This window comes from Platalea leucorodia (genome assembly GCF_965183815.1).
Source record: "Platalea leucorodia genome assembly, chromosome: 2".
Taxonomy (NCBI): Eukaryota; Metazoa; Chordata; class Aves; order Pelecaniformes; family Threskiornithidae; genus Platalea; species Platalea leucorodia.
In genome coordinates this window covers 58,362,600-58,377,441 of record NC_138824.1, presented here as the reverse complement: position 1 = coordinate 58,377,441, position 14,842 = coordinate 58,362,600, and the positions used below count along the sequence as shown (strand labels likewise).

The 14,842-nt window shown below is 35.8% G+C and overlaps 1 protein-coding gene across 3 annotated transcripts in view; it reads left to right on the top strand.

Annotated features, from left to right (window-relative positions):
• The window catches only part of DOCK9 (dedicator of cytokinesis 9), a gene marked incomplete at its 5' end in the record, with an annotated part of 104,611 nt that overhangs the window by 12,696 nt on the left and 77,073 nt on the right, over window positions 1–14,842 (top strand). For all 3 annotated transcript variants that reach the window (XM_082304817.1, XM_082304818.1, XM_082304819.1), the window contains 5 exons: window positions 5,028–5,117; window positions 6,771–6,853; window positions 7,981–8,050; window positions 12,097–12,192; window positions 12,842–12,976. In XM_082304817.1, the coding sequence (XP_082160943.1) occupies window positions 5,028–5,117; window positions 6,771–6,853; window positions 7,981–8,050; window positions 12,097–12,192; window positions 12,842–12,976 (474 nt within the window). The remainder of the gene's footprint in view (window positions 1–5,027; window positions 5,118–6,770; window positions 6,854–7,980; window positions 8,051–12,096; window positions 12,193–12,841; window positions 12,977–14,842) is intronic.

Genomic DNA, 14,842 nt, shown 5'->3' with positions numbered 1-14,842 from the left:
AGTTTTTGTTTTTACAAAGTTTTTCCTCGTGCTTAGGTTAAAATTATTACAATCTAAAAACCACTTGCCTAAAAAGGAAGCCAAGCCCTGATAATTTATAAAGACGTTAAGAGTAAGGTTATTTTGTTACCAGCGTGGCCTTAAAACTAGCACTTAAAACAGCACAGTAAATACTTACTTCTCAGCACTAGATATCACTTCTACACTTTTCAGTAGACTACAGAAGAAGTTACTTAGTTTCAAAGAGGCAGATTGCTAACTGTTAAACTTGTGCTAAGGTTGAAGTTATTTTGGGAGAAATTTGAGACAAGTGTTTGTGCATAATTTGGATAACTTTTTTTCAGGTAATGCAGTTAGATAACTGGAATGTAATTTAATTAGTGTGTTTTTCATATAACTAGTAACAATACTTGCAGGAATTCAAAGGCAAGATTTTTGTAACAAATGTTTTAGTGTCTTGTTCTGTAGTCATGGTCAGTGCCACCTTCAGTTTGTAAGTCTAACCACCTCAGAGAAGCAAATATTAAAGGCAAACTGATATGAATTGTTAGTCCATATCAGAAAAGTAAGCTTGCACAGTGGCTCACTTCTTTGGACCACATACAGCTTGCTTGTCTTTATTTCTCCCAATGAACGTTATTTGCCTAGTGAGGGAAAGGAAAAAAAAAAACAGTAAGTCACCTTTCTCTGTTCAGCTGTGACTGTTCTCCAAACATGCTGTCAGAAGTAGCTCTAAGCTCAAACCACTACCAAAGAAATATTTGAGCAAGGCTGGAGCAGAAAATGCTCTGGTCTGGAAAAACTCACAAAGATTGAAGGATTATTCTTCAGCCAATTGATCTAGTTTCCAGATTTCCACTTAAATGCATTTGCCATCATCCTAAACTTGGCTAGCTGAGGTTATGAATCCTGCTTTCTCTCCTTTTAGATATATTTGGTAGCAGCCCATTTACTTTTCAGAAGTCATGATTTTTGTCCTGCTTCATGCTGATCTTCAAATCCAAATAAGCAGGCTTGTAATTTTTTTCTTTCTTTTGAGTTTCTACATTTTCCTTGATGACATCATATGCAAATAATAGCAAGATTTGCTTTCTCTAGTTTCCAGAAGAGCTCTTTATCAGCAACTTTCTCTTCACATATTGGGTCATTTATTAATTGACCATTTCATAATTGTTTCAGTTGCTTTTCACAAGCTCAAGTTCTGAGTTTTCTGCACTGAATTCACTAATCAGGTTATTCCCTAACTTGTTCTCATCAAATTTATAGGGGTAGTCATGTTGTGTTTGGAGATCCTTTTTACTGTTAACATCACTGAGTTTGCCTTCATTCTTAGTGATTGCGCTGTCTAAACGCGGAATACCTTTGTATTTCCTAGTCTGTTCATTTCTAGCTGCTTTTTTATCATTGTTTTGTTTTTGTTATGGTCCCCACATAATTTGTTTGTTTACTTAAGATGCTAGGACCACTTTCCTGCCACCCATTGGAACATCTCCTACTAATTTTTTTTGCTGCTCTTGGTTACAATGCTGTCAGTCAGTCAAGGCTATACCTCTTCTAGACTCTTGCTGAGAAGGAAGTCTTCTCTTTCATAACCTTGAATTACTATATCCATTGGGTACTCTTGTATCCAATTTTGTGCCTCTTCATGGCTTATTATAATTATTCTAAGTCACCTGAATTTCAGTAATGTACTCAGTAATGAAATGGCTTCATAACTAAATAGCATTAGTTTAAAACAGACCACCTTGATGGATGTTGTGGTTTAACCTCAGCCAGCAACTAAGCACCACACAGCTGCTCACTCACTCCCTGCCCCTGGTGGGATGGGGGAGAGAATCGGGAGGGTGAAAGTGAGAAAACTCGTGGGTTGAGATAAGAACAGTTTAATAATAGAAATAAAATAAAGTAAAATAGTAGTAGTAGTAGTGGTAATAATAATAATAATAATATACAAAAGCAAGTGATGCACAATACAGTTGCTCACCACCTGCCAACTGATGCCCAGCCTGCCACTGAGCAGCGATTGCTGCCCCCCAGCCAACTCCCCCCAGTTTATATACTGAGCATGACATCATAGGGTATGGCATAGCCCTTTGGCCAGTCTGGGTCAGCCCCCCTGGCTGTCCTCCCTCCCAGCTTCTTGCTGGCAGGGCATGGGAAGCTGAAAAGTCCTTACAACTAAAGTATCAGTGTGTTATCGACATTATTCTCATGCTAAATCCAAAGCACAGCACTGTACCAGCTACTAGGAAGAAAATTAACTCTATCCCAGCTGAAACCAGGACAGTGGATCGCGTTAAAATCACATGCTCAATGACTGTGAAATTGGTGATGTTTACGTTAACTGCATAGCAGGTATATTATTAAAAGAAACCCTAACCCAAAACTATACTAGTGATTACTTTGCAATAAGACACCTTGTATCTAAATGCTTTTGTTTCAAAATACCTAACTTCTGAGTACTGCTTCCATGCTTATCCTGTATTGGGAAAAATATTTGCTATGAGTTTACTTGTAGCAAATACAATGTGGGTACGTTCCTACCCAAATTAAATATGCCATTACAAAGTTATCCCACTGTTATTTTGAAGGCATTTTGGTGCCTAGCTTAGACATTGCTTCACCTGTGTTACTTTTGGTTTTGAGCCACACTGATTTGTCACACTTCCACTTAAAGCTCTTGGCTTTTAGTTAATGCAAGTTAAGTACCTCTGAAAATAGATATTATGCCAACCTTGCAGAAATAAAAGTAAACCCAGGCCATTCTAGGAGAATGCATATCTCGAGTAAAAGGAACAAGCAAAAAAATGTTCAAGTAACGTCCTCATTTTAGAGAGTACAAAGTAAACTGGTCAAAATACAATAACTTATTTTGAAATGTTCAAAGAAAGTTCACTATGACTTTTTTCTTTTAAAATCTATTTTGTGTTTTTCTTTGAGTATTTAACCAACTAGTCTAAATCAAGGCTTCAATTTAGTGTGGAGATTGCCTTATAATACAGCTTCTGACACTTCCCATACAACTGATAAGTCTCTTCTAGCACATGGTATCTTTAAGGGTATGATCTAACATACAGCATGCCATCTTTTCCATCGACTCTTTAAAAATAATTCCTGTCACTGCTTCTTGAGCATTTGGCTCTGTGTAACATCTTCTAAAGTAAGGATGGCCTGGGTATGTGACTGTTGAATTGAAACCCTCTACTTTTCTCCCCATTTTTCCTGCATTTTGCATAGTCTTTATTTTACCAGTAAGATACAGGACTTTATTAATAACCTCTATTGGTTATATAACCTCCATTGGTTATATATATACACACTTGTATGCTGTTGTGCCTCTTTTTTATTCCTTTCCCAATATTTTGAATAATCAACTGTTAATAACCATAATTTCAAGCATCCTAAAGGGATGCGGAGGGGGAAGCGGTTTTGGGGGAAATTTTACTAGCTCATATTCAACAGCCAACACTGGAAAGAGTGTGTGAAGAGGAAAAAATAATTTTTAAAACAGGTATTGGCAGTGAGTATGTGGTGTCAGCAGCAATATTTTGTACTTTCTCTGTTCACTGTAGCTGCTGAAACTTGCATAGAATAAGAGTACTGTCAGTAGGTGGACATTGTCAAATTTACAGAGCAGGAAGAGAACCTTATCAGATGACAGAAACTGCTTGAACACCTCCAAAGTGGAGAGAAAAATATAAAACACCCATGTTAAAAACACAGGAGGGAGAAAGGCAAAAGCTAAGGAATAACAAACTAAAATGGACACGTCTGAAGACTGGTCAAGTGCACTTGAGGAATGTTGTGTGTTGGCTGGCTTCTGTCTCTCACCTACATCTACTATAGTCCTTTCCTCTAAAATATCTGCATGTGGACCTGTTGTTCAGTGTACAATTGCTGAGAAAGATACCTTCCTACACTAGACAAAACACTGGAAATTTAAGATCTGCTGTTATTTTTTGCTATAGAAATGTAGGTGTTGGCACCTTCTTTCCCAAAATGAAGTGAATAATTTTGAGAACGCCTTCTTTGCGTGTGATTTGGTTTTGGATTTTTTTTTTTTTTAATTTTTATTAAATATTTTGTATATGAAAAATTTACACATGCTTATTTTTCATCTTGATGGAACTAAAGACTGATTTTGTTGATTCATACTTTGCAGCATTGACTTTTGTATAAACTGTGACCTGGAAAAAGGCCCACCATAGCTACACATTTATACATTCATTTTAAATACTTAAGTATTCATTGTGCTAAGACACCCCACTATGAAATACTTGGTGTCTTTTGGCAGTTCTTTAGTGCTACCTACAAGCACGTTTGTCTTAAGAACAACCCTGGCCATCTTGCTATTACTTTGCCCTAAAGCATGGGGAAGGGGGACTAGGATGATGCAGAAAATTGCATGTCAGATTTTAACATCAGTAAAATATATATATATATATATATTTTTTTTTTTTTTAACCTCAGAAACAGAGCTATTTGCTAAAACTGTTAAGAAAATGAAAACACCTTCTAGCCCAAGTGTATACTTCAGTGATCCAGGCCTTCTTTCTAAACCTTGAGTTTAACAGTGCAAGTCTCATTTTTTTCCAGCTGAGATCTGCAGTTGAACTACTCTTCTTATTTTGGTCTGGGTTTGTTACTTTTCTTGAGTAATAGTTTTTATATGTAGTAATAACACTACCTTAATGTCTGTCTTCAAAATATTGGAGTTAGGTTGTCATGGTGGAATTATTTTTATTAGTATTTTCTTGCCTTTGTTAACAAAATAGAAGAAAACACTTTTCTGTGGCCTCTGTTTCTTACTGATTCCAATCTTGCTCTTTTGCTGTGAAAGAAGGAACACATTGCTGATCTTTGAATGAAAGCAAATTCTCATTAATTGGCTATTCTGAAACAGCATATTCATAAGATGTTTTCTGCTGAGCTTCTGTCTTAGTTATAGTGATATAACTGAGTGTTGTCATAATGTGTCATCTCTCCTTTAATTGTGAGTTTCAATAATTGTTTTTGTTGTTTATCAGACAGCATTATTGAAGCGGCAGAGTCGATACATTCGTTCAACAGTTCCTGAAAATGCAGAGAAGGAAGCTCAAAGCTTGTTTGTCACTGAGGTAATACTGGAATTGCATGTGGCTGTGTGTAATAACAATATTATACCTGAATTGTTTTTCTTCTGCTTCATTTACTATTTGAAAAAATATTAAATACTTATTGCCATTTATTTATCAATGATTTCAAGGGAAAATTTCCAGGAAAACCTAGTATTTTGTCCATTGGGGGCTGGAAAAGAAGGATTGCAGGATAGCTTTGAATTATTTTATTTGTGTAATTGGCTTTAGCAGATGCTTCTCACCCACCTTCTTTATGCTTTTGGCTTCCCAGATGAACATGGGTGATTTCCATACGTAATATTGGGAGCAACAGTAAATCTGGAATGAATCATTGTGACTTATTTTTCTTGATAAAGTGTTTCACAGCAGTCATTCTTTGTTTGTTCAGAATGCTCTTGTACAGTTTGCTGGAACAGAGGTGTTCATAACTGTAACACTTGTCGAGGCTAAAATTCATTATGACTGCTCAGTTTGTATGCTATATGGAGAAGAAACATCCTCAAACTTAAAGTTTCTCATAACTGCTTGCTTATGTTGGCATTCCCTTGGTTCCGACTGTGATGTTGCGTTTCATTTAGTGTCTTGTTGAAGCCTTTTAGGAATGAAAGGTTTAAAATTTTTGTCTTTTTTATATTATCTACTGGTTTTCTACTGATATACTTTAAGCTGATATTTTAACATCTGAAAGAAGTAAATGTCTGTTGTAATTCCAAGAAAACTGAAGGAGCTCCATATAGCCGAATCTACCTCAAAGTGATTTATCCACAGTGATACATACCCTTAATACCTAACCTAAACAGTTTTAAGATATATTTGAAGAAGGTAGGCAAAGAGGGAGGAGTGCTATAGGTAATTCATGAACTTTAATGAGTTTCTGCTGAAACAATTGCTTGGCAAGTATTAACTTTGTCTTTTGAAACATAAAGAAAATATTTTTGAATTATTGGATGCTATGTTTGTGTACATGTAAGTCTATTCGTGTAACATATAAAATTTTGTACCATATGGTTTCTGGCAACAGATTTTGCCAGTTTTATGTTACTTTGGTCAAAGCCAAGATAAATCAGTACTTTTATGTTGTAGCAATATGGGTGGAGGAAAATGGTATTTCCTGTGATCTAGACCAAAGCTTAATGACATAATTGCTTTTCAACAGCTGCAAGCATGCAGTTTAAATTTAAATATTAATTAATTGCACTAGAAGTATAAATTTAAGGAAAAAATGTTTTTAGTTTCTCTGTATAAGTATGTGCGAAATTGGATATTCTATTTTAATAATGTATCTATATTTTAATGCTGAGTTTTCTAAAGGCTCAGTCATGTTTTCAGCTGCAGTGAAATGCTGCTTTAACTTTTCAGGCAACTGAAGATGGTTAATCCAGATGCTGAGTGTATTAATCATTTTCTCGTTTTATAAAATACACGTCTATCAGATGATAACGTCCTATTGAAACATATCACTTGTTGCAAAAAGCTGTATTGCACTAGACTGTATTGCAAAAGAAGGGCAGTGTACAGAATTTTCAGAGATCAACATGTAACCACAGTAGTTTGTAAACAGCCATATCTTAAGAGGTGTTTTTGTGTGTGTGTCTAGGGAATGCTATTAATTCTTTTCCAATTAATATTGATATTTGGTTTTCATTAAAACAGTGCATCAAAACCTACAATTCAGACTGGCATGTTGTTAACTATAGATATGAAGATTATTCAGGAGAGTTTCGACAGCTTCCAAAGTATGTATGTTGTCTAGTGGTATAATAAAGATTTTGAATTTGTGAAGGAACTTTAACTGTATTTAATATGAATGTGTTTATTACAGAAATGTATTAATACATGTAATATGTAATATGAAATATGCTATATCAATGTTTAATAGTCAATAGAGATGATAAAGATTTGTTGGATGGAATTTATATTGATGAACTTGAAGGTGTAAAATCTTGTTAAACCATTTTCTGGAAAGATACCGTAGTAACGCTGCCTTATTAATAGGCAGGTCAAAACAAGAAATTGTATCATTGACAATGTGAATGTAAATATGATAACTAAAACAGGCTAATGTTTAGATGAAACTAAAATGGTGCTATCCTGTTTTTGTAGCTTCAGAGTCAGCTTTTGGAACTCCCTCTAGGAGCTTAGGGAATAGACCCTGACCGAGATTGTTAGAGTAAGTGTTTGAACTAGTGCAGATTTTCACAGGATGATTCAAAGCAAAAGCCTAATCTACATCTATTGCAGACTTTCTAAACCATCTGCTAGAGAAATCTTTTCCAACTTTTTCAAAATCTTATAGGGAGAGTATAGAGATTAGACCCTTAACTTAAAATATCTGAGAGTGGCTGAATACTCCGAATTCCACAACTCTGGAAGATCTACGTCTTCCCTACCTACTCTCCTGCATCTATCAGTTAAGAAATAGCTTTTTTTTCCCCTGTGAGAAGTTCTGATATTCTCACATGTTTTGTAGAAGTTGGTAGTTGGTTTTCACTTGCACTGAACAGAAACCATGATAGTCAATTGAAATTTGAATAAACACATTGTCCTAAAAGGAGCCAATAGTTGCAGGTGTGAATTCTTGCTCCTAAGATATTAGGAGTGCAGTGAATGAGAAAGCATTTGGTTCCCTTCAGTTACACATAAGGACATTGACAAGCAGAACAAAAGAAAGACTCTGGGCAGAGGTGCAAATGCAGAAAATTGCTGGCTAAGAAATATATTTCATGAAAAATAGATGCTTTTACTCAGTTATTCTTGTGCTTTTTCCTCATCAGTTAGGAAAATAAGATCTTTATTGTTGCAGCTATAAAATAGGTAACTAACCACAAAATTTCTAGTATTTTAGAAGCTTTTTCTTTTCTAGTAAAGGGACAAAATCAGAGAAGCTTCCAGTTCATTTATATGAAGTGGATGAAGAAGCAGATAAAGATGAGGTGAGATAATAGTAATTCCTTACTTTCTCTTGCTTTCAGTAAAGAATGGTGGGTAAGGAGAGGTTACAAGTTGGGTTAAGTGTTGATGTCAGTAAATGAAAACAGATTAGCTTGAACAGCCTGATTGGGAGACAAATGTAGTTATTTTACCTATCTCCTTTCAAATAACTTTGTACTCCTGAGATCTGTCATGTGAGTAGAACAAGTTTTGACACATGGTGAAACTGAAGTTTTAATACTTAGTGATGTATAATCCTTCAGCTTTCATAAAATCTGTCTTGTCTTATACTGTTTCTATGTAGACGGGTATATAGAAAGAAATGTTTCGTGCAGTTTAATCATGAAGTCGAGTAAAATCATAGGTGAATCTGTTCCAACATGACAGTACACACACTTAAGCATGCATGACAGTATAGCATACAGTGTGAGTTAAAATTAGTTTGTCACAAATCTGAGTATAGGATAAGACCTGGAGATCCATCGTGGAAACAAAAGCTAAAAAAATTGTCTAAAACTGTAAGGCATTTTCTTTTTTGTCATTGGCTTAGGGAAACAAGAGATCCATAGCCTCAAGCAATTTTCAAGTGTGTTTCAAATGCCAGACTTTTTTCAGTAACTGCTTCTGTTATTTGTGTGATTTATTTAATTCTTACCACGCCCTGTTTCAAAACACAGTGTTTAAATGCTAGTGTTTTCTTTTCTTACAAGTACTTGAACTCTTGCATCACAAAAAAGAATTAAAATAAAATAAAATGATTTTTTTTGTGGTTTTTACCCTTTGGCAATTACTTTTGCTTCTAAATTCCTTCTATTCAGAACTGAATATATATGAAATAAAAGTAGTATATATGAAATAAAAGTAGTTCCTTACAAGTTTTCCTGGATTAAATGTGAAAAAGCCTCTCAGGGAGTGCATCTGAATAGATAGATTCCTGAACAGCTAGTCTCAGGATGCTGTTTCTCCAGTGCTGCTGTTAATCTGCACTGTGATATTTGGACAAATAACTTCATGCATCTGTATCCAAATCTTCCTATTTGTAAGATGGGAATAATTATCATTTCTATTATATTGGAATGAAAAAGACTTGGCATTATTTACTGTGATATTTCTGACAACAGAAGTGTTTTAGAAAACAGTGAGTTAAACATGAACAAAATTAAATGGAGATATAATTGGCTGTGATTGTTACTCGGAAAAATACTTATGGCTAGAGTTAGTTAAACACTGAAAAATTATAGCTTGGCTATTATCAGGTGGTGTGTGTTTTCCTAGGAAGCAGAAGTGGAGAGGACTTCCCGTTTCCTCTTGCCCAGTTTCCTGCCAGAGCAGGCAGGAATGTCGTATCTCTGTCAGAGGTACAGTCGCTGGAGAACCTGAAGAGGTCTGCTACTCTTTGAGGAACTTAAAATATAAACAGGAGAAAAAAGCATGCTAGGAAAAAAAGGGAGCTTAATGGGAATAGGGTGGGGGGACCATAAATTCCTTCCTCAAGGAAAGAATTAATGCAAGAGGTTTTTTCTTTCAAACATTAACATATTTCTATGCCAAAAAGCACATATGCAAATCTTAGCTTAGAAGTTGTTTGGTGGTCGTTTGCTTTGCTTTTGTTTGTGTGTGTGTTTTTTTTAAGAAAGCCGATTTATTAAGAGAATGATAGAAAACAAAAAGCTGCAAGTGATTAAAAATTGGAGGAAAACCAGATAAAGATTAGCTTAATCTTGCATCGTTAAAAAGGAGAGAATTACCTTTCCAAAACTAATTTGGGCTATCAGGCCATCAGGTTGATGTTTGTAAATGGAATTGTTAAATCAGCCTGGGGTACGGGATCAAGATAAGGAATTGTTTTTGTTGAAACAGTTGCTGTTGAAGTAAATTTTGGAGCCGCGTTTGTGGGAAAGATCATTAAAAAAAAGCGAAGCACAGTGTGCAGCAGTAATAATAAAAGTGAGGAAATCAACTGACCGGTTGGAAACAGGAAGTATGTTTTCAGTGTAAAAGCCGTGTGTTAACAACTGGGCTCTGGGTTCCTTTGCAGTAACAGATGGGCAGCTGGAAAGATTCAGTAGCTTTTTGGCTCTGTCGGCAGGAATTCTGCCTGACAGAAAGAAACTGTAACTAGAGAGGCCCAAATGAGAGTCAGTTTTATTGTTAGAAAACAGCATGCAGCTCAACGGAGTTGGGAAACAGTGCACCTCAGAGACTTGGAATTGGAAAAAGAGTCTTAATAGAGCTAAATCTTAATTTTTGTTAACACACGTAATGAAGGAGTTCTTGTCATGTCAGGTTTGTGAAAAGCATTGGTTGTTCTGTGCCAAGTTTTGACAATAACTCATCATCTACTCATAATGTTACACTTGTAAAGGGGGTTTTAAACCATCCTTTCCTTGGGGATAACGCCCACCACCGGAGCTGGAGAATCATAGCTGGAAACCCGGTGTTTTAAGTTGTTGTCTCTGTATCTTGATTGTTGTACAAGAAAAATGGTTATCTAGGAAATAGTACAGGGGTGGGGGCTAATGACTTGAAAATATGAAACAAGTGGACTGTATTGCTTGGACAGTGAGACTCACTGGAGCGTATGAAAATTTACTGAGTACTTCTGGTCTATGCTTCTGGGGCATTATATCAGATGCTCTGGTAGTTGGTGACCATGTCATCCTTACTGGGCCTAACTCTCATAGTATCAAGCTGACTAGAATGGTTGAAGGAACAGATTGATGCATCTTTTGCCTTCTGTTCGCAGTTTTTTGAAGTTCACGTGTGCATATGCGTTTAGACAAACTAAATAAGCTGTAGATAAATGGACTAGTAACTTTTTACAGAATGTTCCTTGATTTAGTTCCAGAACTAATTCATATTATTCCAAAATTTGGTTTTAATGTTCGGTTATTGAACCAATGACTGTTCCCCATATGTAATCACTTTTTGTCGTATGTTCTCTTAATAGCTGAGAAAAGGAATTAGAAAAAGTAGTTGAGGCACTTGAGGAAGTTTTGTGGTTTTGCTTTCAACTGGATACTCAGCTAATTTTTGAATGTTTGGATAATAATTTATCAGGAGTATTTCTCCTTTAGGTCGTTGAAAATCTTCCTACACGTCTACTTAATTAATATTTTGGTTGTGTCAAAATGGGTTATGTCAACTAGAAACCATGGTAAAGTCAGCTTGGTACTTCTCTAAAAGACTACTTGAACTGGTGATTTAATATTTATTCTGTGGCAATTATAAATCTGTCATTTTGATTGGTTTTGATAGTAGAATACTGCTTTTTGGTAGCTGTTAACATCCTATGGGTTTTGGTGCAGTTATTAAGTTCCATCAACTGGCAGATGGAAGTGGTATACAGGCAGTGGGTGTGATGTGTGATGCATGCATTGGGTCTGCTGTTTGTGAACTTGCCATTACTGCCAAGTTGGGTCTTGTTCTCTTTAGAAAGCTTTGATTTTGGTCTGTACAAGGGCAGATCCAATTCAAGAATTCAGGAGTTAGTTCTCTAAATTCTGAAGTAATATCTTTGAAATAATAATACATATAAAGCAAACTGGTTTGAGAAATCTCAGTTGAATTTTTGGATAAGCATGAGTTTACATTGTTCTTTTTGGTAATAGAGATTAGTAAAAATTCTTGCACTGGAATGTTAGAATATGTGAAAAAGCTTACAAAGTGAATTTAAGTAAATGTTTTGAATTTTCCCTCTTTCCCCTATTTCAGCGGCATTTATCTTGCCTAATATTTAGCTATCTAGAAGTTGGATCATCCTGCTGGGCATGGAGAAAGCCTGTATAAGTGGCCAGGTTACCTACCAAAAGTTAGGTCAATCTCATCCCTGGTCTTTAAATAAAATCATTGGAATTAGAAAGCTATAGAATTTCAGCAGGGATCATAGTACATTATTATCATTACATTATGAGCATAGCTATTCCATCTTTTAAAAATGACTTCTGAAATTTTTGATAAATACTACAGTTTCAGACTGTGATTCAAAACTTTACTTCTGTGTCGTCCCCCCCGCCCGTCCCCCCCGTCTCCCTTTCTTCGTCCCCAGGATGCAGCATCTCTTGGGTCTCAGAAGGGTGGAATAACGAAACAAGGATGGCTGTACAAAGGCAACATGAATAGCGCAATCAGCGTGACAATGAGAGTAAGTTTAAGAACATCTTACACGTGGTAAAAACTGAACACCAATATTAAATATCACTGTGCCTTTGAGAAGTCAATTTGTATGTGGTTTACTTCTAAAAAAAAATAGTGTGGGATGAAAGAGGAAAGCTTGTATGTGATTTATATCTGTGAAATCTTACTTCCCTTTTATTTTACTTAAATCAGAAAAAATGCATTCAAAATCCAGTATGTGGAAGAAGTCCAGTGTTTTAAATAATTTACTTAACTGGACCCTGGTGTGTTATTAGTAGAAAAGGGACTATGTAATATGAATTTTTCTTTGTATTGCCTCCTTATTTAGAAACAAACTTAAGTTATTTTTATGGTTATCAAAATAAATATCTATTATGTGTAATATTGTAGAGTCAGTTTTAAATACCTTTCAGTGGGTCAAAAATACTTTCAAATAATATAGTATAATCTTGCTGCAGGTTTTTAAGTTAATTTTTAATTTTTTTTTTTAAATTAATGATTTCTCTTTTATTTTCTGAGGATACTGATTAGGTTATGTGTAAGTAAAAGCTTTTTTCTGTAACCTACTGTGTAAATAGCACTTATGGGTTTCGTAATATGAAGCTGATTAGTACTAGTGTTGTAATTGTTTTTCTTTCCTCCTTTCTTTTCACTAGTCATTTAAAAGAAGATTTTTCCACTTAATCCAACTTGGTGATGGATCCTATAATCTCAATTTCTACAAAGATGAAAAAATATCAAAAGAACCTAAAGGATCAATATTTCTAGATTCATGCATGGGAGTGGTTCAGGTAATTATTCTGCCTGTTCTCCAGTTAATTCTGTATTTGATAGCAAATGGATTTTTTTAAAATACAGATAACATTTGTCAGATGTAGATAAGTACCTACTATGCAGAAAAACAATTAGACATGCTGCATCTTGCAAAAACAGTGAACGAGATTTTGAAGTGCAGGAGGCTGAATTTTAGAAATCTTTCTGAAAAGAACATAAATTACTAGTTGATGTCAAGTATTTATCAAAAATATCAAACAAGATTTTAAGGCAAACCCATAAAAACCCCCAACCTTAAATCATGGCAAAGTAATGACAGCATAAAAGTTCATTTCAGTTACATTTCGTGCTTATGTGAGCTGTAAAATGTTTTGCATAGCTTCTTGTGTGGGATTTTTGTTGTGGGAATTGTATTAAACTCAGTCACCCTTCCAGATGCTTTCATTTGACCTTTATAATGTTACTTTTATGTGCTTTTCTTTATTTTAAAAAGTTAAGGCCTTTGGTAAAATGTTTATCAGGAGCAAGTGCCAAAGAAAAGATTTTTTTTTTTTTTTTTTTTTTCCTTTCCTTGTGATTCTGTTATGTATTTACAGTACAGCATGTAACTGTTTTGTTAGGCACAGCATACCTGGAAAAAACTCTTGGGTTTTAGGGTTTTGTTAACTTGGATAGAAATAGGCAAATTTTAATAAAAAAGTCTTTCTTAAATAATACTTTCATTAGTATAAAGTTCTTTGAAGATTTATGCAGAGATACACAACAGCTTTACAAAAGATTATTTTTTTCCAAATATTGTAGTAATGGTTTTGGATACACATTTAATAGATACTTTGCATGGAAAGTCTTATAACTGTAATAAATTTAATCATATTGCAAGTTCTATATACAGATTTACACAAATTGTTTTGCCTTAGGGGTACAATTCTGGCCAACTCCACTGAAATTAGTTTGATATGTGTTTTTAAAACAAACCAACAAACAAACAAAGTGGTTCCTAAACACAGTTGTAGTCTTAGTCTTGCACTTAAAATGTATCTTTCCTTCTGCTCCTCAACTTCCTCTGCTTTGGTGCTCTTTCTGATAATATATATTCTCCATCCTCTGGGCTGTTTCTGACCCCTTTTGTTTCCGACTTGGGCGATGGCTTGTTTCTGGTGCTCAGCCTGTGGCTCTGGTATGGACTATTACAGGCACTACAATATTACTTTACATCATCAGAAAACAGAGACATTTCAGAAGTTACAAATGAAAGAAAGGCACTGCATCAAAGAGAAGTGCTAAGTCCTGCAGCTGGGGAGAACAACAACCCCAGGTACTGGCTCATGCTGGACAGGCCACTCGGCTGGAAAGCAGCTGGCAGAAAAGGACCTGGGGGTCCTGGTGGGCACCAAGTTGAACACAAACCAGCAATGCACCCTTGCTACAAAGGCGGCTAATGGTGTCCTGGGCTGCATTAGGGGGAGTGTTGTCAACTGGTTGAGGGAGGTGATCCTTCCCCTCTGAACAGCTGAATAGCACTGGTGAGGCCACACCTAGCATCCCGTGTCCTGTTCTGGGCTCCCCAGTAAAAGGCAGACATGGACATACTGGAGAGAGTCCAGCAAAGGGCTATGAAGATGATGAAGGGATGGAGGATGGAGCATCTCTCCTATGAGGAGAGACTGAGAGAGCTGGGACTGTTTAGCCTGGAGAAGAGACGGCTCAGAGGGATTTCATCAATGTTTATAAATATATGAAGAGAGGGTGCAAGGAGGACAGAGCCAGGCTCTTCTCAGTGGTGCCAGGGACAGGACCAGAGGCAATGAGCACAAACTGAAACACAGGAGGTTCCCTCTGAACATCAGGAAACACTTTTTCACTGTGAGGGTGACCAAGCACAG